The sequence below is a fragment of the Corvus moneduloides genome, chromosome 19 (genome assembly GCF_009650955.1).
Source record: "Corvus moneduloides isolate bCorMon1 chromosome 19, bCorMon1.pri, whole genome shotgun sequence".
Lineage (NCBI taxonomy): Eukaryota > Metazoa > Chordata > Aves > Passeriformes > Corvidae > Corvus > Corvus moneduloides.
The window spans coordinates 6,210,585-6,232,691 of record NC_045494.1 but is presented as its reverse complement, the minus strand read 5'-3'; the positions used below and the strand labels follow the sequence as shown (position 1 = coordinate 6,232,691).

The 22,107-nt window shown below is 42.8% G+C and overlaps 2 protein-coding genes across 2 annotated transcripts in view; one reads left to right on the top strand and one right to left on the bottom strand.

Moving 5' to 3' along the window:
* Positions 1-2,916, bottom strand: part of MBTD1 (mbt domain containing 1) — a 35,674-nt gene extending 32,758 nt beyond the window's left edge. The window contains 1 exon segment of the mRNA XM_032128628.1: positions 2,744-2,916. Within this exon segment, the coding sequence (XP_031984519.1) occupies positions 2,744-2,764 (21 nt within the window). The 5' untranslated portion in view covers positions 2,765-2,916.
* Positions 2,917-3,396: 480 nt separating this feature from the next.
* Positions 3,397-12,117, top strand: UTP18 (UTP18 small subunit processome component). The gene is made up of 14 exons (XM_032128629.1): positions 3,397-3,719; positions 3,864-3,991; positions 4,095-4,190; positions 4,912-4,991; positions 5,223-5,308; positions 5,882-6,007; positions 6,841-7,015; positions 7,337-7,437; positions 8,199-8,289; positions 8,607-8,730; positions 9,627-9,801; positions 10,533-10,675; positions 11,279-11,338; positions 11,955-12,117. The coding sequence occupies exons 1-13, from the start codon at positions 3,474-3,476 to the stop codon at positions 11,301-11,303; spliced, it is 1,596 nt and encodes a 531-aa protein (XP_031984520.1). The 5' UTR covers positions 3,397-3,473; the 3' UTR covers positions 11,304-11,338; positions 11,955-12,117.
* Positions 12,118-22,107: the final 9,990 nt, after the last annotated feature.

Genomic DNA, 22,107 nt, shown 5'->3' with positions numbered 1-22,107 from the left:
GCTCAAGCAATGGCAAAATTTATGCAAAAGAGTTTTGAAGGTAAAAACTTGAAAGAAAGACACCCTATTATTATGTAACCAAACCTCTTGCACCCAGGTAAGTGCATCTAGCCACAGGAGGAGGATCCAAAACAGCCACAGAAAGGTTTCAAACCACTCCAAATTGTTGTTGTTACTACTGAATTCAATCTGGGGCTTGATTTCAGGATGGCAGCAATTTGGAGCTTGAAGTACAAGAGCTGTAGCTCAGCAAAGGCCCAGCAGCACCTGAACAGAGGCATTGCTTCCTACATTCAGCTCCAACCCCCCAAACAGGACAGAACCATGGAGAGATGGGATCTGAGGCCAACGTCAACAATGAGGTCACCACAACCTTCGAGCCAAGGGGCTGTTGTAAGACAGATTTACTTTAATCACATATCCTTAATGCATCTAAGGGTATTTCCAAGTTAGACTTAAATTTGACGCAGAGGTTTTGTTTTCAAAAGTTCATTGATGCTTTCTGCTACAAACTTAGTTTCATCTCTGGATGTTTAGGAAACACTACAATAGAACTAATTTATTACAATTCTTCTGAATTTACACTAGAAGAGTAGCTTGTCCCTGTGGAACTGAAGCCTAATTGTGCCTCAGAACATGATCAAAAAAGAAAATTCAAACATGGTACCAATTTAAAGAAAACATACTTTCAGCTTTAATTCAAAACAAACAAACAAAATCCCCCAAAGCTAAACATCTTGGGATTCCTGGAAATCAGAACCAACCAAACTTACTTTTTTTATATAAACAACTCACCTCTATCTGGAAATGTGCCTTCCACTCTTATTATAAGTAAAATCTCTGCTGGAAAATTACAGAAATGTTTTTTCCTGTCTCTTCATTTGCTATGTATGACAGCATTTTGTCTGAAGCCAGTTTCTGCTGTTTGCCAATGGTTTTGTCCATAGCCTCTTCCCCAGGGGGTTTCACACAAGAGGGAAGACTCTTTCATAAAAAAATATATCACATTAGCAGGAAATTTTGGAGGAGGGTGTGATGATTAATATGTGAAATATCTGAATTTTGAGAAAACTAAAAATCCGTTACAAACTCCATTATGTTTCTACAAAGCCCTTACAGGAGTATCTCGAAGAGGCAAATATTTCACTTTAAACACTGTGTTACCATTAAGAAAACTAACAAAAAAACACCCAAACCCAAATAAAATAATAAATTTAAATGTAAAACACCCCAAAACCACCACCAACCCAAAATTAAAGTCTTCAGCACCTGAATTCATTCCACGTGCTCAGAGCCAGGTTCAGCAAATGATCCCACATGCCCAGAGTGCACCAACTTACCTGAGAAATGAAGGAATGCAGTAGTGGTTTGCAGAAGATATCAAAAGCCTTGCAAAATTAAATCAAATTTTAGAAGGTAAGAGAAATCAAAGCCAATGAGAGGGAACTTTTGTGCATGTTATCACTGCTGCCAGAGGCACCTCACTCTTTGGGGAACAATTAAGAGAATTCTTACTTCCAGTTTGCAATCCTTCTGCACATGCACAAGCCCACATGCTCTCAAGAACAACACCTAAACTATTCCTGGGAGACAAGATCCCTCTGCATAGTTCCCTACAGCCTACGTTACACACTTCCACAAAACGATGCCTAGGCTGAAGGAATGAGTAAAGACAATTGACCTGCCAAGTTTTACTGCCTTTTTAAGGGAACATACTGTTAGTTCTCATTAAATGCTCCAGATTAGACTCTCATAGCCTTAGTCCACTCCTTTTAAGTCAAAACCACGATGTTGAATACAATAAATAGGTAAATGTGGCTCCTCAAACCTGCCAAATAATTTTAATTTAAAATGCAGGAGATTACCCTGCAGCTTTCAGTTTTGACTTGGTCTAGGTGTGAAAAATCACAGCAGTTGCCAGCCACATTTTAAAATAAATTGCTTTTTCGCATACAAAAGTTTTTACCGTAGTCAGCATACACTTTGAAGTAGGACTTTTAATTTTTAAAGCCACGCCGGGCAGAAATTGCTACACTTTCAAATATTTCCAGCAACAACCTGAAAGTGAAACTGGTTTCACGAGTTTACTGTTCCTTACAAAGAGAACAAAGTAACAATACCAGAAGTCATAAAAATTGCACGGGAAGGGGGGAAGTGGCCGCAAAGAATCCAAAACTTTTGAGATGCTATTATTAAAGAAAACTCCCCAGCGCATAACATGAGCACGCTGGACAACTGAACTTTAAAGGCTGGAACTACAGGAGGAAGTTGCTGAAAACCGGCACTACAGCGGAGCAGGGGGAGAAGCGGATCCAAGCGCACCCTGGAGAAGCTGAAACTTTTTTCCGAGGCAGGAGAAAGGAGGGGAAAGGACAAAACCCGCCCCTGCACAGCCGGGCCGCAACAAAGGGGTCCCGCCGTGCCGCCCCCACGTGCCTCGGCGAGATTCCCCCGCCGCTCCCCGGGACCCTCCACGAGCAGCAGCGCCCCAGGGAGCGCCGGCCCGGCCCCGGGAGCCCCCGCCCCGGGTGGGCACAAACCCCCGCACCCCGCGGAGCCGCCCCCGCAACACCCGGGGGTGTCCCCGGCTCCCTCCCACGCGCTGCGGGGCCGCCTCCCCCGCACGGGCACCGGGGCTCGCTCAGCTCCCGGCCCCGGCTGAGCCCGCGCCGCTCCCCGCCTCAGGCGCTGGGGGTCTCGCGGGGCCGCCGCGGCCGCGCCTCCCGCGGGCTCCGGTACTCACCAGCTCCTTTGTGTTTTCCATCAGGCCCTCATGGGCAGGAGCCGCCCGCTGCCTCTGCGCGCTCGCCCCGGGGGCTCAGGCGCTGCGGGTGCCCGCGGTCGGGGCCGGACCCGGCGGGGCGGGGGCGGCCCGGGCGGTTCAGCCGCTCCGAGCGCCGGAGACCGACCGGGACCGACCGCGGCCGCCGGGACATCAACAACACGAGCGCGCGGCTGCGCAGGCGCGGACACGCCCCCGCCGGGCCCAGGCTGCGCGGGGCGGCCCCTCCGCCATGTCCCCCCACTCCGGGCGAAAACACTCGTTACCGGGGGGGAGCGCCCCGCGCCCAGGCGGGGACTGCGGGGATAAGAACAGCCATGTCCGCCAGCGAGTGCCGGTGCGCGCGGGATGTCCCGGTGAGGGGCCGATGAGCAGCCGGTGAGAGACGCGTGTTTCCTCACGGGGGCATCCCCCCCCGCGGGCTCGCAATGGAGTGGCCCAGACGTGGCCGCGTCACGTGGAACTCCGGGTGGGCGGGGGGTGGGGGCAAAGGGAGGCAAAGAAAGGAGTCACGTGACCGCGCCTCGCCGCCGGGGGCGGGGCTTGGTGCAGGGGCGGGGGCGGGGCGGAGGCGCGAGCCTATCGCGGGCGGGGGCGGGGCCGGGCGGGGGTCACGTGACCGGGCACACGTGTTCCGGTTCCGGGTCTGGTGCGGGCTCCGGGCGCGGCGAAAGCGGCGAAAGCGCCCGGAATGAAGGCGGCGAAGAAAGCGGCGAAATTGCCCAAAGCGGCCAAAATGACGAAACCGAAGCGGATGGTGAAGCGGCGCCCGGCTGTGGCGGATCAGGCAGCGGCCGAGGCGGCGCGGCGCGCCCGCCACCTGAAGGCGCTGAGCTGCGTGTCGGGCGCCGAGCGGGAGCTGGAGGAGCTGGTATTCGGTGACAGCCTCAACGTGGAGGAGGACGAGCTGCTGCGGCGCCTGGCCGGGCCCCGGCGGGTACGGCACGTCACCCTCCGGCCCTGCCCCACCCAGCAGCGGCGGCGGCCCCGGGCGGGGCTCGGTGCTCGCTGCGGCCCCCCCCGCTGCCCCCCCGGCTCCGGGCCGTGTCCCCGCTCACACGGCCCGTTCGGTTGTTTTCAGGTTACTGCTGCAGAGGGTAAAGGCCTCCAGGAAGAGTCCAGCGATTCGGAGGTGGAAAATGAAGCGAAAGGTGACTTACTGCCCAAAAAGCCAGCCTGGGTGGATGAGGATGATGAAGCCGAAGAAAAGTAAGTTCAGACTGGGTGGTGGGACTGACATCTTACGCTTGGGAGTGACTGAAGTGGCCTTGGTTTGAACGATCTTTGTGTTCTGTGTGTTCTTCCCCTCTAGTGTTGATATGACCCATAAGTACAGGAAAGATTTCATGAAAAGTGATGCCGAGACAACGCTTACTAAGAAAAAGCTAAAGAAAAGACTTGAGGAACAGTGAGTTTCATTAATGTTTTTGTGGCTGACTTTATTGAGGTGGGATCATTGACCTCCTGGTGGGTGCCAGGAGGATGGTGTCAGACTCTTTTCAGTGGTGCCCAGCACAGGATGAGGGGCTGTGACCATAAACTAAAACACAAAATGTTTCTTTCCATGGAGGGTGACACAGCACTGGAACAGCTGCCCAGGGAGGGTGTGGAGTCTCTCTCTGGAGACATTCCAAACACACCTGGACATGTTCCTGTGTCACCTGCTCCAGATGACCCTGCTTTGTGGTGGGGGGGTTGGCCTGGGTGATCTCCAGACTCCAGAGGGTTGATCTCCCTTCCAACCCAACAATTTTGTGAGCTAAAATAACATTTATGTGCTATTCAAAGTCACTTTTCTCTAGCCACTGTGCTCATGTGGCTTCTTTAAAGCCAGTGCTTCCTGCAGTATTTGCAGTGTTTTTAAATAAAATGTGCATTAGCATTGTCTAGACTAGTTTGTTTAATACTTGTATTAGTCAAAGTGCACAAACTAATCAGCCTTCTAGGGAGTTATACAAGAAACAGTGACATCTTAATTTTTTTTTTTTAATTAAATGCTTGCATTGTGTTCTAAGTGCAAGTAATCCTGCAAAATTCTGACTGCTTCTTCTAAGTACTTAACTTATAGAAGGAAATTACTGTTTCACAACAGTTATGTGTTTTTTTCTCTTTCTCCTTTTTCTTGCAAGGTTTCAGCAAGCCATGGGAGGAGTTCCTGCCTGGGCTGATCTAGAAAACAGGAAGAAATCCAAAAGGACTTTGAGTGATAGTAAATATGTCCAATACTATTCTGATAAGTGTTTCTGTGATTCCTTGTTCAGCTTGCTAGAAAAGAATTACTTTTGATGTCTTCTTAGTTTCAGTAGTGTGACAATATGCTGGATAAGTCAGCTTTACTCCTTCAGTGTGCTTTAATTTAATTTGTTTCAGTGAGGAATGTGTTGATTTTGCTGTGGATGTTTGTGCAATTAGCTGTTTCCATGTGCTTTGGTTTAATGAGGTGACAGTGATGAAGATGATGATCTGCTATGCAGGACTGGCAATTACATCACGAGCTCGGAGTCTCTGCCAAGAGGGATTTTAAAGGTAAAGACAAACCTTATTTTTCCACTTCAGTTGGACTTAGGTGCACACTTTGACTCTGGTTGTGTATAAAATTAGTGATTCTGTGAATTTGTTTCTGCAAGTAGAAGCTCTAGAGGATATAAAAATTGAATAGTTCATGTGAAAGCATGAAACAATAAACTGAGGTGGATTGTTTGACATAAGAATTTTCTGCACTCTAAACAGCATCTTGTAATAGGATTTTAATTTCTGCAGAGAAGGATGGAATTCTCCCGCAACTTTGAAGCTAGTGAAACGGTCTTTAAGAAGACAGCCTTAAACGAGTATTTCTCACACTATCTCCTACAGCTATCTCAGATGAGTCAGAATGCAGCTGGTTTTACACTCAGTTTTAAAGCCAGTAGAAAGGCTGGTGAGTTCAGCCTGTGTTTGCATTGGAGCAGCTCCCTGAACTGGCTGTGTGTGCTCTGCTCACCTCATGCTGCACAAAAGTTCATCACCAGGCTTGAGGTCTTGTAGTGTAAAGAGTAATTGGTTTTTTACTCAGCACAAGTGATTGTTGGGATTGTTTTAACTGTCTGATCTGTGTTGTAGATGAGCACCTGCCTTCCTGCAAACCAGGAACGTTTTGCCAATGGAAAACTGGTGACAGTGCAGTTTCATCCTTCAGCTCAAGTGGTGATGACAGCTGGGCATGATCGCTCTGTGTCCCTCTTCCAGGTGAAGAACTTCAGTCTGTACTCTGCAAATGTTACACAGAACCTTTTTTTTGAGTGTACATGAAATAGCCTAGAGTGGTAGACCTTGTTTTTTCTCTTCCTCTGCACACTGGGTGTAATGTCTGTGGTTACAATTGAAATTCCTTGGTTAAAGGCATCTCAGAAGGAATTTCTATCATCTGTGACTTCACACCGAGCACATGCAGAGTACTGGCAAACATAGTTGTACCAGAGTTTTTAGCTGAAGATTTGTGTTTAAAAACATTTGGTTTGAAGGTTTGCAGTGATGAGGACTAAGGAGGTTTTTTGTTCCTAAGTTGTTTGGAGAACCTGTAGTGGGGCAAGCTGCCCACTTTGCTTTAAGACTGTAAAATTGCTGTGCTGCAGCAGGAAGGTGCTCATCCTGAGACACTGCCCTGCTCCTCTGAAAATTGAAGATCCTAATGTTATTTAGGAACTTTTAGCATGGCCCAGTATCAGTGAAATGGTCAGACACAAGTGGAACGTGATATTCCCACAGGGCTGCAAGAAACCCCAAATCAAAGCAGATGTTTCTGTTTAGAAAAAGCACAACAGAAGTGATGATTTGAACAAAGCATGGGCAAGATGAGGAAGGGCACGAGGTGTGAGGTGTATCAGAAAGGCAGGGAGTGCCTCTTACATGAGGTGAGCAGCTAAGAACCACGTCATTTGTAGGAGAGAGGAAGAGTTCACTGCTTCACAGTGGTCTTACTACTTAAGTCTCAGCTGGGTAGTTGATATGATTTTTCTCTGTAAAAGTATTTGATATATTCCTCAATATGACAACCTGGTTTGTTACTTTCTTTTTTGAAGGTGGACGGTATAAGGAACCCAAAAATACAGAGCATCTATTTAGAGAGTTTTCCAATTTATAAGGCTCGTTTCAGTATGGATGGAGAACAAGTTATAGCCACTGGCACTCACCACAGTATGTTCTTTGTGTATGACATGATGGCTGGGAGTATCATCCCTATCCCAAAAGTACGAGGTATGTTTTGCAGCTCTGAGTGTCCGGGCACAGTTCAAGCTGTCCCAAATAAAGATGGCACATGAATTTGCTTTAAAAGGAAGTGCAGGGAGTTGGAGGTTGTATTTTTAACCTGTCTTCAAAGAACTAAAGTACCTTGAGGGTTAATTTGTGTGGGATATTAATTATCACACAGGAGCAGGGTTGAGTTCAGCTTCACTGTGACAGCATATTGCAGAAATGAAAAGCTGAAGTGAAGTCAGGTCTTAGTCATCCTACCTCTAAATGTTGAGGTCAGAGAATAAATTACACCAATTTCAATTTTCAAATCTCTTTTTAAAGGTGTGGAGGAAAAATTTCTCAGAAACTTCGAGCTCTCTCCAGATGGATCATTTATGCTGCTAATTGGAACTTCAGGTTACCTTCACTTGCTGTCCATGAAGGTACTTTCTCTGCGTGGTTCATGTAGCTTCATTTTCCTTGGCACCTTTTCCCTTTTCAATCTGCTTTTGTCTCATCTGCAAGGCAATCTAACTTTCAGCTGAAGCCAAGGTATGACACATACTGTGACAGCCCTCAAAAATGTGCTGCTGAATCAACCCACTGCAGCTTTAGGGAATTATTTTGGGCTCTCTGAGACTTTGTTCTGCAGCTCCGTGGGGCTGGTGGAGCTCAGGGCAGTTCCATGGGGTTTTCAGCTGTAAGATGTCATATGTCAGTGTTGTATTTCAGCTGCTTGCATGAGCACTGTGCTGGCAAAAGGAATGGAAACAGCATGGGAACAGGCACCTGGGGATAGAATATAGGACTGCTTTTTTGGGAGTCATGCTAGTGCATGCTGTTGTACCCTGTTCATGAATCATGCCAAATACTGATTCATAATGCATAGAGCAATCTTTCAGCTGAATTTTAAAATGCCATATGATGGCAGCTGGATTTGTTTTAAACTTTCACAGGGAAAAATGCTTTTAAAGGAGAAAGTTCAGTTCTGTTGTATAACTCAGGCCCTTCAGTGAGGGAGCAAACAAGTGTTTGTTGATCCAGCTGTAGCTGGACTCAGGAGCTTGTGCTCTGCTCTGCAGGCACTGAAAACGTTGGTGCTGTTCTCTGAATGCCAGCTAACTTAAGATTTTTGTGGGACAGGAAACAACTTTCCTATAGATTTTTGGTAGAATCTCTGTCACCATTGTTCTCCATCCTACAGACAAAAGAACTGATCAGCACTATGAAGGTGAATGGAAGGTGCACTGCCTCTGCTTTCACCCCAGACAGCAGTAAAATATACAGCTATTCAAGTGAGTATTCCAACAGCTCCAATCATAATTCCATTTAAATTGCATGAGTTCTTAGAAGTCACTTACCGTTTTAGAAAAATAATTTAAAAAATTATGCCAGTATCTCACCTAAAAACACAACTAAGTGATCAATCATTAAAGAATGGAGTTAACTATTTTAGTATGCCTTTAATTGTTGGGGTTTTTTAAAAATATCCTATATTTGATAGTTGTAAATGAGCTTCTAGTTGTCATCTAATTAAATTTATTTTAGCAAAATAGACCAACAAAGTGATGTGTATATGTGGTTTCTCTAATATCCTTCATTCTGTAATCAGAGGAAGGTGAAGTTTTCATTTGGGATGTGAGAAGCAGAAAATGTCTACACAAATTTGAAGATGAAGGTTCTTTGGAAGGAAAGTGCATTGCTGTTTCAAAAAATAACCAGTATGTGGCATGTGGGTAAGTGACTGACAGCTTTGGCAGCTTCTCGTGCTCTCATTTTGAAGCTCTTCAGTGAACTCATGGGTGTCTGGTGAGAGTGTAGGAACATGGTTTGGTTCTAATAAGCTTAGAATAGACATAAATAGATGAATATTCCCTATTTTATGATAATAATTTACTTTTTTTTCTGTGTAAATATAAAATACCATAGTACACTTAAAACAATAGGAGTCATACTGGTGTTGGTATTGCCATGTATGGGTCCAGCAGTTAATTTTGAAATCACACTGACAGAAATTACAAATTCTGTAATAGGAATGTTGATTCAGGGTCTTCTCCATTTTCTAATTCTCTTCCCTGTACTCTGAATTTGTTTCCTGAAAGGCAACATGTTAGCCTTTCAGAAGGGGCTTCAACTCAAAGCCACAGGCTGAAACTGTTTCTCCAAATACATTTATTGAGATGCGGTTTCAGCCAGTGTCTGGATTCTTTTAAATGAGAATAGCAAATAAATACAGGAGTATTTTCCTAGCTCACTGCAGAAGAGGATTTTTAAGTGAGCTTATGCTACAGTTATAAGAAACCCCCCACAATAAAAAACTTGAAGTTAGTTCAGAACATTTTGATACCAAACTCTCCTTGCTTTGAATTCATGTGGTAAGAGATGGGCTCATCAGAGTTGAGTCTCTTAATAGATAAGTAAAAAGAAAACCCAAATCAGCAAAAACTTAAACCCCTCCACTAAATACTGTTATAAATTCCAAAGGAAAATCAAGCTCCAAACAAAATATTATTACAAACTCCATTAACTAATTGGAAATTACATCTTCTGGTGAGTAGTGGCTATAGATAACAAGGCAATATGTACTGAAATGCCACTTTTTGGTATAATCTTTGTTCATTTTATTCTTTAGTTCATCTTCTGGAGTTGTAAATTTATACACTACTGATACTTGCCTCAAAGAAAACCGTCCTAAACCAGTTAAAGCCATAATGAACCTTGTTACTTCTGCCACCTGTGTGACCTTCAATCCCACCACTGAGATTTTGGCAGTGGCTTCCCGTGACACTGATGAGGCTGTCAAATTGGTAGGTTCAGCTTCTTTATTGCAATATTTCTTTTATATCTTGATAAAAATACTTCTGGTGACGTAATAAAGCTGATATGAAGCAGATACAGGTACTGTATAAGGTGCTGGACCAACCAGATCTGGACATGGCCAAGACACTCTGCATTTACAAGAATATAATTGTATTTTCTTTAGTAAAGTTGCTCTGAAGATAACATTTTGTAGTTTAGTTAACCTTTTTACCTTTTTAAAGTGCCTTCTAAAATGTCTGGAAGTGTTCAAGGCCAGGTTGGACAGGGCTTGGAGCAACCTGGTCTAGTGGAAGGTGTCCCTGACCATGGCAGGGGGTTGGAACTGGATGAAAACTTTAAGGTTCCTTCTAACCCAACCAGTCTGTGGTTCTATTTCAGTGCTGTAAAATAACTCAGCAACAAATGTGAGTTTTCAGCAGCTGGTAACTGTAACCATCTTACTAGGGTTTTTTTTTCTTGCCAGCCTTATCAGAATTCTTGCCAACAGTGGAACTGTTGAATTATTCTGAGGATTTGTAGGCCCAAGAATTGCAATAATTGGTTCCATGGTGTGTTCCCTGCTCCTTTTCTCCAGTAGAATTCTATATATGGAGTCATGTAGGGTAGGAATATAACTGAACATTTGAACTTAACATTGACCTTCAATTACAGATTCGTAATTTAATTTCATTTTTAGTGGTTTTTTTCTAATTTTAAATTCTGACCTATTTCTCAATAGGTGCACCTTCCTTCATACACTGTATTCTCAAACTTCCCAGTGTTCAGGAGAAAACAGATTTATCTTACTCAATCTATGGACTTCTCTCCCAGAAGTGGATATTTCTCTGTAGCAAATAACAAAGGCAAAGCTTTGTTATTTAGGTACGTACTAAATTAGGTCCATTAATCCCAGATAACATCTGTGTTCTGTAAGATGGGGCCCTGACTGTAAGTGATAAGGTTTAACTTCCTGATCTGAATTTCACCTGAGGAGTTATTGGAGTGTGGAGTTGGCTTTCCCTGCTGGAGAACAACCCTTGTTTATTGTCTGATTATGAAATACACCCTGTTTCCATACTTTTTTATTTTCCTCCCCTGCTGGTGTGGTCAGGGGTGAGGAGTAGTGCTAATCTAAGCAGGAATATTTATTTTATTTCAACTCATAACTTCATGATGCTTGAAAAACTGCTTATTTTTAAGATGAGATTTTAATGATTTACCAAGACTGACAGGGAAAATTTCTAGAAATATTCCTAAATGTGAATAAATCTTGTGATTTGTCCTTTATGTGAACTTGAACTGCATATTATAATGGCACTTAAGTAATTCTAGCAGGTGGATGTTTGCTATCTTTGTTTCAAAGCTCCATGTTTCAGATTAGCTAAGGATACTCAGTGACACTGCTGAAGAGCTGTTGTTTTTTTGTGTTTCCCCCTCAACAGGTTACTGAGAAGTTTTAAATTTCTCAATTTCTTTTTTCTTTAGGCTGAAACATTATTCATCCTTCTAAAAGAAGATACAGGAGAAAATGAACCAGTAACTGAGGTGAAAATAGCACTAGAGCTGTTCACAATATTGGCTTGAGGAGCCTCAAAATTTTCATGTTGCTGCCTCCACTTCTTTACAGATGGCAGGAAGAATTTCTTAGCCCTGTGTGATCTGTCCTGCCTGGGTCACTTGTGGGCTGGAGTAGGACTGGCCTTGTCATTCTCAGCCTTTCTGATAATGCAGCAAGTTGATAGTTCAACTAAAAACTGCTGTCAGCATGACTGAGCTGATTATATTTAAATCAAACTCAGCAATGTTGATAAGCAGCTGCAGGCTGGCAGGTCCTTGGCTTGATCCTGTTCTGGTGTCTTGTGAGCCTACACAAGTCTGCATCATTTCAAATTACCATTACATGAATTACTGAAGTTTGAAGCATAGTTTGTGTGTAGATAGGATTTTATTGTGCACTTAAATGTCTTCTTGGGAAACTGGAAAAACCTGTAGCCTTGATAGTAATACAGTAGATTGACAAAAGCTGTGTTAATGAGGGGAGGCTGAACTTGTTCAGACTGGAAGCAGCTCTGACTGCTGCATGTTAAGCTTGCATAGAATTTTGTAATGGCTCAGTGTTTGGAAAATACTAACAAAATTCTCTCTACTGGTCTTTCCCCAGGTGTTGTAACCTGCAGATACAAGGATGCTGACAAAATCAAAACTTTTTTTTATTTTTATTGTATATGGAAGCTACAAAATAGTAATAGAACGTATGTATTTTAAAATTTTGTTTGTTTTTTAAAATAAATATACCTGGTAAGTTTCCAGGCAACTTGTTTCAATTTATTCCAATGCTTTGTGTAAGCTCACAAGTAAGATTTTATTGCTTGGCACTCAAGCTGGTGTCTTCCAGAAGTGCTTAAATGTCTTAATTATTATAAGCATGAGAAATATTCCAGTGCTGAAACAGAAATTTTGTGTAAACTGACCTCTGCTCCATGCATTTATTAGCAGGAGCTTTTCCATCAGCCTGCTTCACTTGAGGCTGGGTTGGAAACGGCATTTTGCTGCCTGGAGGAGCCCATTCCCCTGAGACCCTGTTGATGTTGGTGTTGCAGCTCAGCCCAACTTCCCAGCTGGAGCTTCAAGGTGCCCTAAAGCAAGAAGTGAAAAAACCCCACCCCCATTTATGCTTTCCTGCCTCCTGTGTCACCCAAACAACTGCATCTAACATGGGTTTAATTCTTAAGGAAGACCCCAGTCTTATCTTTCTGTGAAAGCAAAGAATCTTGAGTCTCACATGATTTTTAAATCAGTGGTGAAACTGTAATGCCATCAGGGTCCCCCAGCAGGGACTGGGGTACAGCTGCTGCTGCTGCTTCATCTGCTGCCAAATCCTCTTCTCTCTTCCTGATGTGGCTACCTCATTCTGCTTAAATTCATGAAAAAAAAGGTTGATTAGGAACCTGCTACAGTGAAACCCTGCTTTGAGAATAAATTGTGAGTCATGTCTGACCCCTTCCCACAATGGAGCTTTTTGGGCAGTAACAGCACCAGTCAAGGTGCTCCAGTAACCAGCACTGAGGTCATTTCCCTTTCAGTGAAAGTGGCATCCCAGAAAATGTACTCTGAGCATGAGAAAAATGTAATTCTATAACCATGTCAAAAATTTTGACTATAGGAGCATATTGATGAATTCTTGTCATGCTGTTTAAAAAATAAACTATCATATGTTTAGATATAATAAGTCTTTGAAATGGTTTTGCCAGTGATTCATTGTAAAATGAGAATTTAAATTCACAAATCTTGGAAAAAGCAGGGTATGCTCTGGAGGTGTTAAATTGAGTACCCTCTTTAATCTAAACCTAAACTAAAGACCCTAGGATGGAAGAGTAAAATTAAATCATAAGCACACTGTATTAAGATGCTTGCTGTAGGTTTCTTCTGTTACAAACAAATCTGGCTAAAATCTATTTGGGACTGAGTCCTGAATTTCAGAAATCCAGGTGCTGGAAGTGGTTTCTGACTTCACTAGAGGGCAGCTCAGCATCACTTACAGAATATTTGGCTGTTGGATGGTATTGACCAGATTGTCCTGAGACTGCTCTGCTGATGGGAGATGGTTTGCTTGTGGTTAGCAAGCAATTCTCTTTTTTCATCATCCCATAAAATTGTTTAATAATTTCAAATGGAAGATTTCTAAAGAGGTAAATTTTGCCTGTTACCAAATCTCACTGAAGTGGCTGTGAAGGGTTTTAATGCTATTTAATCTACATGTCCTGAGACTGTTCCACTATTTGCACAGTATGTGCTTCTCCAATTTACCCATTTGAAAACAAAATGCCCAAATCCAGTGAGTCAAAGCTATACAGCAAGTCACTGGCAGGTTTGGGGTTAGAATTTGGGAATTACTGGGTCCTGGACTTGTTTACTTTGCCTAAACACAACGAATTTCTGCTGGTTTTCCTTGCTCATCTTGCTGACCTCTGTTTGTAAGAGGTCCAGATTGGATGGAGCAGGGGAGTAAATGGAAAAGGTGTCATAAAACTGAGGTTCTGTTTACTTTTGTATCACTGGAAATGGCTTCAAATAGTGGCAGAAAGAAAGAAAAAGTTAAACATTTTTTGCAAAATATATGATGCAAGTTGCAAATTTTAGGCTGCTGAGTTACTGCACTGCAGGAAAGTTTAAGCTTTGAACAAAATAACTTAATTCTTGCTGCTGCATGTTTGTCTTCTGGAAAACACAGCTTATTGCCCCATCCAATATCAAACAGGGAAGACTTTTGCTCTGAGAAATAAAGGAGACCTCAAGGTACCAGTTGCATTCTGTAATAGGTTTTGAGCAATGACACTTTCATGTACTGAGCAGGTCTTAAAAGTTGGATGATAGGAACAAGCTGAAACTGCTACTTGTGTGTCTGGGGATATTTATTTGGAAAGGGGCGAATTACTGTTAAGCATACACTTTGCAGTACTCTCATTCTGAAAAGATCAGCTCTTTGTCAGTTTGCCATGTGTTAAGAGTACTTAAGCTTCTGACCTATTTAAAACCTCTGTGTTTAATTCCTTTTTTCCTAGCATGGCTTTTTTCCCCAGCGCTGCTAAGCTCAAGTTCTTTTAATGAATTATTTCTCTGCTTTTCCTCTCCTTCCATTCTCCTTGGCAAAATAAATTTTATTGATGTAGCCCATGAAATATTTATCACGGCAGCCTTTCCCCTCCAGGCTGTGATCTTGTCTGATTTTGCAAGCTAAAGAGAATTAGGCTGGTTGGTGCTTAGAAAAGGAAACCTCCAAGAAAAAAAAACCTGTCTAGATGTTAGAGTAACACTGGGTATTTAGAAAATTATTGGGTTTGCAACTCTGTCTGCCTTGAATTTGCTATTTGACCCTGCACCTGTCCACGAGCTGTGTTTGTGGTGCAGGTTTAGCAAATTCTTGAAGGACTGAATGCTTTTTTTTTCTCTCATGTCTCATTCAATATCCAAGATTGCTGCTCTCAAAATTATTGGGGAAGTTGTGGTTCTGTAAATCTCTTCCATGTGGAACTGTTTCAACTGCTACATGATTTTTCCAACTGCTTGCTGATCAGACAGCAAATTAGGTTCTCTCTGTGGATATGCTGAACCTATCCATGGGCTGTGACAGTCATGGCACACCTTGGAAAGGAGTTAGTTTCCTGCCAAGAGATGCTTCTCAAAGTATTGCAAGGCCTTTGGTGACCCTCTAAATTCCCTTTTGTGCTCTAATTTGTTATATCTACTGGGAGGATGCAGAATTCTTCTGGAGGGTGTCTGAAATCAGTCTGTCCAATCCCTCTGGGGGTCTCTCAGACGCCCAAACACCTGCACTGATTCTCCCACTGAATCCTGGTGTGTTTGTGCTGCATTTCCTTTGGACAAACAGCAGCAGCACTTACTGACACATTGCTGTGTTTGCTTCGATTTCTTCTGTTGAAACTATGGAACAAAAATTGTTTTTTTCTGGAACAAAGCATCTCTTGGGTACTTGGACATTTTTGTCCCCTGTTGTGTCACAGTGAGATGGCAATACCTATTCTAGAGCACTAACCGAGGCAGCTGCTCCTGTGTTTTTTCTTCCTGTTATTAAAACCATGCAAGTTATACATCTGATTAAATTGCTTTGAGACCCCTTAACCTGAATGAAATCTTATAAGCTGATCAGGCACTTGGAAGTGGCTGCAATATGGTTTTCATAACAGAGATTGAAATTGTGCCGGAGATCTGAGTCTTCAGTGTTGTATTTTGCACGTAAGATTTCCTGCCATAGGAGACCTCATTTTGTCTGTGCAGTATTGAATGTCTTCTAATGCTTAAACAGCTTGGAGGAAGAGTTGAAGCAGAGGGGAGGTGGGAAAGGTGATGCAGGAGCCTTGGCTTTAGTTCCTCTCCGTTGATCTCCTCCTGCCTTGCCAGAAGGTCAGGGATCTGTATTTATGTCATAGGTTAGCAAGCACAGTCCCGGAAGGGACGTCCTTGCTAAGGGGTGCTTACAGTTTCCTCTGGGAATTGATAGAACCTATCAGCTGGCCAGTTTGAATATGGACAATTCTCTAAGCCACTTAAAGTTGTGATCACCTCTGTGATCCACATTTAAGAATAGGCAAACTCCCCCTCCAAGCTCTCTCTCGTTTCCGGCGCTGGGACAGGTGGCTGTGGGGCCCAGCCAGGCCCTGCTCGGGCCAGGCCGGGCCGGGCCACGGCCATCCTGAAGCCATGGACCTGTTCCAGCCGTGGAACCCCCCCCACTGCCTTGCCGTGGGCAGCCGGAGCGGCTCGGCTCTCCCCCCTCTCCATTGCGATAAGAAAGATTCAACATTCCAGCTGCAAAGCTGCAAGGCCGAGGTGAGATTAACCCTTTTATTGCTGTGAAGAGCTGAAAACCTGAGGGAAGAGAGAGAGGAGATGCTTAAAGCTGAAATTCTGTTGTGAAGCTATGATATATCAGAGTATCCTGTTGTAATTTCATGAAGATATGGGGGGTGGAGTGTTCAGCTCGTAAGCAAAAGCACCTGCGCTGAGATAGGCAGATGCTGACGCAGCTGTAATTTCATGAGAAGTTTGAACAGGGAGAGATGGACCAGATGAGGACTTTTGCTCCAAACGGGAAAGGAGAAAACCTCAGTTCCTAGAGATGCTCCCAGAGATAGTCCTAAAGATGAAGATGATGAAGACCCTTTGCTCCCAGGGAGGGAGAAGGGCCTCTGTTTTTGTTTCTGAACGGCTCAACCTTAAAACTGTACCCCAAAAAACTTCAAGAGTGGACCCTCGAAAGCAGTTGTGGGAAAAGCTGCAAGTCGGGGGAAAGGACTCACACGCAGGCAGAGAGACTCCTCTTCCTAAATGGACTGAACAATATTTGGAAGTGGGCGGTTGTCTCGTTGTGATAATATTCTCATAGCATGAGCAAGAAGAGACTTCTCTTTCTAAATGGACTGAACAAGGTTATTATGGAAGTGGTAAATAGACTGAACATCTTAAGGGTTGTCTTTTTGCATTGTCAGTGGGAGAAGGGGAGGAAGGTGGGGGGGAGGAGGAGAGTTCTGCAGGTGGTATAATTTTTTTTTTCCTCTTTTAGGTCTGTTAATAAACTTCTTTATATTCTTTCAAGTTTGGTGCCTGCTTTGCATTTCTCCTAATTCTTATCTCACAGCAGATAAACAGTAATGAGTATTTTGGACCAAACCACTACACTAAATTGGTGTTTCTGCCCGGTTACAAACCGAACCCGCGACAATTTATAATGGATTTTTTTGGAATTCTGTTGTGTTTTCAGTCAGTTTTCACTGAATTGGGACTGACTTAAGAAATTCAGCGCAGTGAGGTTTTTTTACAGATGTACATGGCTGGAGACTGGGGGGGAGTGGAACTTCAGCTGAGGATCTTTGAAGATACATCCATTTTATGAAGGCTGAGTTACTTGTCTGCAATCCTGATGCAGTGTAGTGTTTAAGGGTCTGTACCCCATGTTTAAACACAAAGGCTTTTTATTCCTTTATAATCTTTGTTTTAAGTTTTTAATGCATATTTCAAAGTTATGGAAGAGATAAGGTGTTTTGAGTATTTACAGTTCAAAAAAATTTTTCAAAAACTTGTGTAGTCACTCAAAACTTGGAAACCTGCTGTTCATGAGATTGTTTCAGTTACTTGCTGAAAAACTATTATCCCTGCTATACTGGGAGGAATTGCATTAAGAATTAATTAATTATGCCATGCTTTGGAGTTTTTTTCCCCTGTAGCTTCTCTAATGAATACATTGCAGCAGCAAGAGCTTGTTCTGACTCTAACTGTACTCTGTGGCTGCATTTTCCTTCCTTGGAGAATGTTGTCCTTCATTTATACAAACGTGTTCCACATGACAGCAGTCACAGCATGCCTATGTGTGCTCCAGCAGACTGGGATACCACACAACTACCTTTTTCTGCACACAGGGATTAAATTCTGGAGAAACCCAGCTCAATTTGTAGAAGAAGCAGTTTCTTCACAGATTGCAAGATATGAACTGGATTGTAGAAGTAAAAATTATGCCCCGTGTGCACAGATTCCTTGTGTGTCTTCTGCAGAATATTGAATTTGTGCTGCCAAGAGTATTTCATAATGAAATACAAGTATCTGTTACCCTGTGGGATGATTGTTACCACGCTGTCCTGGCTGCATAACGCTTCAGTTCAACAAGGGAAGGCTAGAGGGAAGATTACTACACTGTGAGATGAAGTGATTGCAATTTGAAAATGAATGGGAAGGTCTTTGATAATAGGAAGTTCAAGGTTACATTTAATTGAGGACAGCCAAGAAGTGGTTGGGTACGTGCCACAGCAAAATGACATGGATCCATGAATATGAGACAAATTCCTGGGAGTTAATTTTGTATGAACCAGCCATTATTGCTCATAAAAATATTTATGTCTATATTAACACAAACTAGTCTTTCATCTGCATAAATTTGTCTAGTGGAGCCAGGCCCTCAAGCAGTTTGTAGCAACTACAGCAGAATCCATGGGCTGTCAGTTCTCAGCCCATGTTGTGCTGCAGAATTTCAGCTGTGTTCTACACCACGCTGAGATGAAGCTATGGAATGAAGTGCTATGTGCCAATTAACGTTAATTACTGTAAAAGTTTGAGTATTATGGACAGATACTTGGCAAAATTTAAGCAAATCTCTAATAAAGTTTTCCTATCTTGAAAAAAAAAATAGGAACATTGTTTGACAGAACCATGGTTGATTTTCTATCCCCAAATTTTGTCTTGGCCTGTTGTAACTGGATGAAATGACTTATTCAAGCATAATTGTGGGAAAGAATAGAGGCTGTACTTGGGATCCCTCAAGTGTGCAGGTTTCACTTACAGAAAAAGCCAAGATTGAATGCTGTTTCCAGCTGAGTGGAAAAGTCTTCTTTTGTGACTCTTATTCCTGGTTTAAGTGATGTGTGACATCAGCCCTGGTAGCAAATGGCTTACTCTAAAGATACTGAGGAATTCAGCAATGCAGAGATTATAATGGGGTCAATCAAAAGTTTTAAATTTTACAGTTAAACTTCCCAAACAGACATATGTAACTTTGGGGTTAGTCAAAGCTCTTGGAGATTTGAAAACCTGTTTGAAATTCAGGACTATATATCAAACTATTGTAGGATGGGGATTATGTATTTTACTTTCTTCTAGCTTTGAAAAAAATGCTGCAGCTTCACACTTCTCCCCTCAGAGGTTGTGAAGCTGACTCTGTGCTGCTTCACATTCCTCAAGTTGTTTACATAAAAGTCAGGATAGGCACAGACAAAGAAAGGTGCAGGTGGCTGTGATTTGAAAAAAAACCCCAGTATTTTGTTTAAAAACATCCTTTTGTAATGTCCATTAATGCAATGGCCATTTGTATTTACTGCAGGTGCAATGTCCACTTGATTGTCTTAAGGTGAAGGCTGTACCTAACTCATGTCTGTGTCCTGGAGCCCAGCAGGGCAAAGTTAAAATGTTCCTGTGTTGTTGGATTGTTATCATCTGTACCTGCAGAGCCTTCAGTGTGGGGCTCCAGAAGGGCTTTGTCAAGGCAAGGATGTAATTTATTTATATTACATAGTAAGTAATACTAGGCTCATCTCAGAGGTGAAATAAATTACCTAAAATGAGTCAGAAATGGAATTTCAGTTTATTTCTTGATTTCCTGTCACTTTTAAAAAAAACACTACTAGATTGCTTGTCTCTCTGAAGGCTGTGCCTTGTTCTGCCTCCTGCATGCACGCCTGCTATTTTCTTCTCTACTGATTTGCAATTCTTGGATGATACTGAAGTTATTTCATTGACTCTCCAATCTGTTCTTCTTCCCCAGATACTTAAAAGTGACTCTGCTGATGAGATTTTGTGAAGAATACTGGTTCTGTGGGAACTGACATCTGTATTGGTATTTTGTACTAATCTGTCAGTTCTGGCAGGTTTTTGCAAAGATGCTCATCTTACAAAAGTTCAGTTTGTAGCAGAAAATTCACATCTTGAACAACAATTCATAGGTTCTTTGTGGGTACAGATGAAATTGCAAGCCAGGAATGAGGAGGAGGGACCTGTGGGAAAAATAAACGCAATAAAATTGTCTAAAATTTTAAAAGGGCCATGTAGAAATAACTACCTTTGTTTTAAACTAAATAAATATCCTGCTCTCTACCTGTCTAATAATGCTAGAGATGCTTTTAACTAAGTTTTTTTCTAAGGTCCTAAACACTTTGTAAGCGTCTATCTTTCACTTGTATGAGAGCCATTAAATAAAGCCTTTGAGAGATGGAAGAAACTTCTCCCCAAATCTCTGAGCAGAAAATTTGTACACAAAGCCTGAAGACTATCTTTTATATTCACTGTCTGGTTCCCTGTCATAAAGTGAATTCCAGTGATCTGAGGGTAGGTCTGATAATTTGAGGCTGTGACATACACAAGAGTAGAAAGATCACCCAGCACCTGGCAAAAAAGTCTGTAAGAAACTGTCTAAGAAAATTTTCATCTGCCATGATTTCTGCAGGCAGCAAGACTCAAACGATAATTTGAAAAAAAAAAGTGTTCAGTAGCATGCAGCCAGCATGGACCTATTGCTAAAATAATGAATTAATGCTATATTGCTTCTCTGAACTTGGGATGTGGTAGTAAGCAAGTGCCTCAGTGCAATTCACACAGAGCTGTGCAGTGTGTTCCATACTCTCCTACCTCTATCCGGGAAAGAAGCTGAATGATACCCCTGGAACTTGCACTTAAAATTAGCCATAGTAACTCACTGATTTGTTTGAAAATATCCTCCAGCAAATAGATCCTCCAGCAAATTATGTCTTCACCTCAGAGCAATTAAACCAGTGGAACAGGACTTCACTTGAATGCGTTTACTGCTCTACTCCTGCATTTGCCATATGCTGATTTCCCCCAGAGGGAGAAAGTCTGAGTACCATGCAAGATCTTCCAAATAGAATAATAAATGAGTGGGAGTTTGTGCTCTGAAAGGATGTGAAGCTCTGAAGCTGGCATAACTGATTTGGTATTTTACTTGCAGAGAGTAAACCCAACATTTTCCCAGCATGTTTTCAGCTCAGAAACCTGTGTGTGCTTATGCAAAACATTGCCAAGAACAAATGAAGGTGAAGCACATATGATAAATTAATGAACAGGTCAGGCCTGTGCTATCCCACTTTCCCAGCTCTGGAAGGTTTTGCTAACTTTTAAGTACAGTAATGAACATGTTTCTGCTGGAGGGCTCTGCAGGAGGGGAAACCCCTGCCCAGATCCTCTTGCCTGACACAGGCAGGGCTGTTGGCAACCCAGGCAGACATTACTCACAAGGACACACAGCACTGCTCCTGCCATGAAACAGCTTCTTTATCCTGGTCAGAGGCAAGGGGATGTTATTTGGACGCTTTCTGTTCAAGGAAGCTGCAGAAGGACTGGCAAAGGGCTGTGGACAAGGAGAAGGTTAATGCTCCACTGGTGATGCACCTCAAGGCGGCAGTTCAATGTGGGGAGATGCTCAAGGCAAGGGGAAACCTAATTTTTCTTCTACTGCTTTTAGATAGCAAGATTGCCAGGGCACGGGGTGTCTCTGGGTATCAGTATTTCAGTTATATATTCAGTATATAAGTGTAATAATTAGAGACAGCTGGTCCCACAGGTCTGGGGTGGTCCTGAGTGTGTGTCCAGTGCCCGTTTCAGTAAAAGCAGCATGGCCTGTGGCTGCTCCAGGCTGATGCTTTAAGGAATCCCCAAATTCGTACGTTTTTTCTGCCTTTCCCCCAACCTATCCTCTGGGAACCTCTTCTGTGCTTTCAGACAGACTCAGAGAAGGCTGCAGGAAGTCTCTAGCTCAGCCAACTCCCTTAATCTAAAAGTATGAGGCACGTCATTGCTGTTACCACTTGTAACAGCCTTAAAACTGTGCAAAGTTAACCAGTGGTTTAATGGGGCTACTCTCCAGTTAGATTATGTTCCTAATGACCATGTCATTGCTTCATTACTTTACTCCCTTCATAGTTTACCTGCACTTTGATACCAAATGATCCTTTGCTCTCAAGGACACAGAGCACATGTTTCTGTGAAGCACGTGATAATCTCACTTACAGACACAATTTGGTTTATGAGTGGCCATGCCACCTCCAGAGATCAGCCTAGTAAGGAGGCCTAGGGAAGAAAATGTGCAAAAATTGAGTTTAGTAAATTTTTATGGTAATGAATTTATATATACATTGCCATTAAAGTGAAGAGATTGATATACTCCAGCTAGTAGCATATACTTCATTAACTGTATTAGGCAAAATTACTTAAGACTTCATCAATATCAAGTGCTAGTCCCT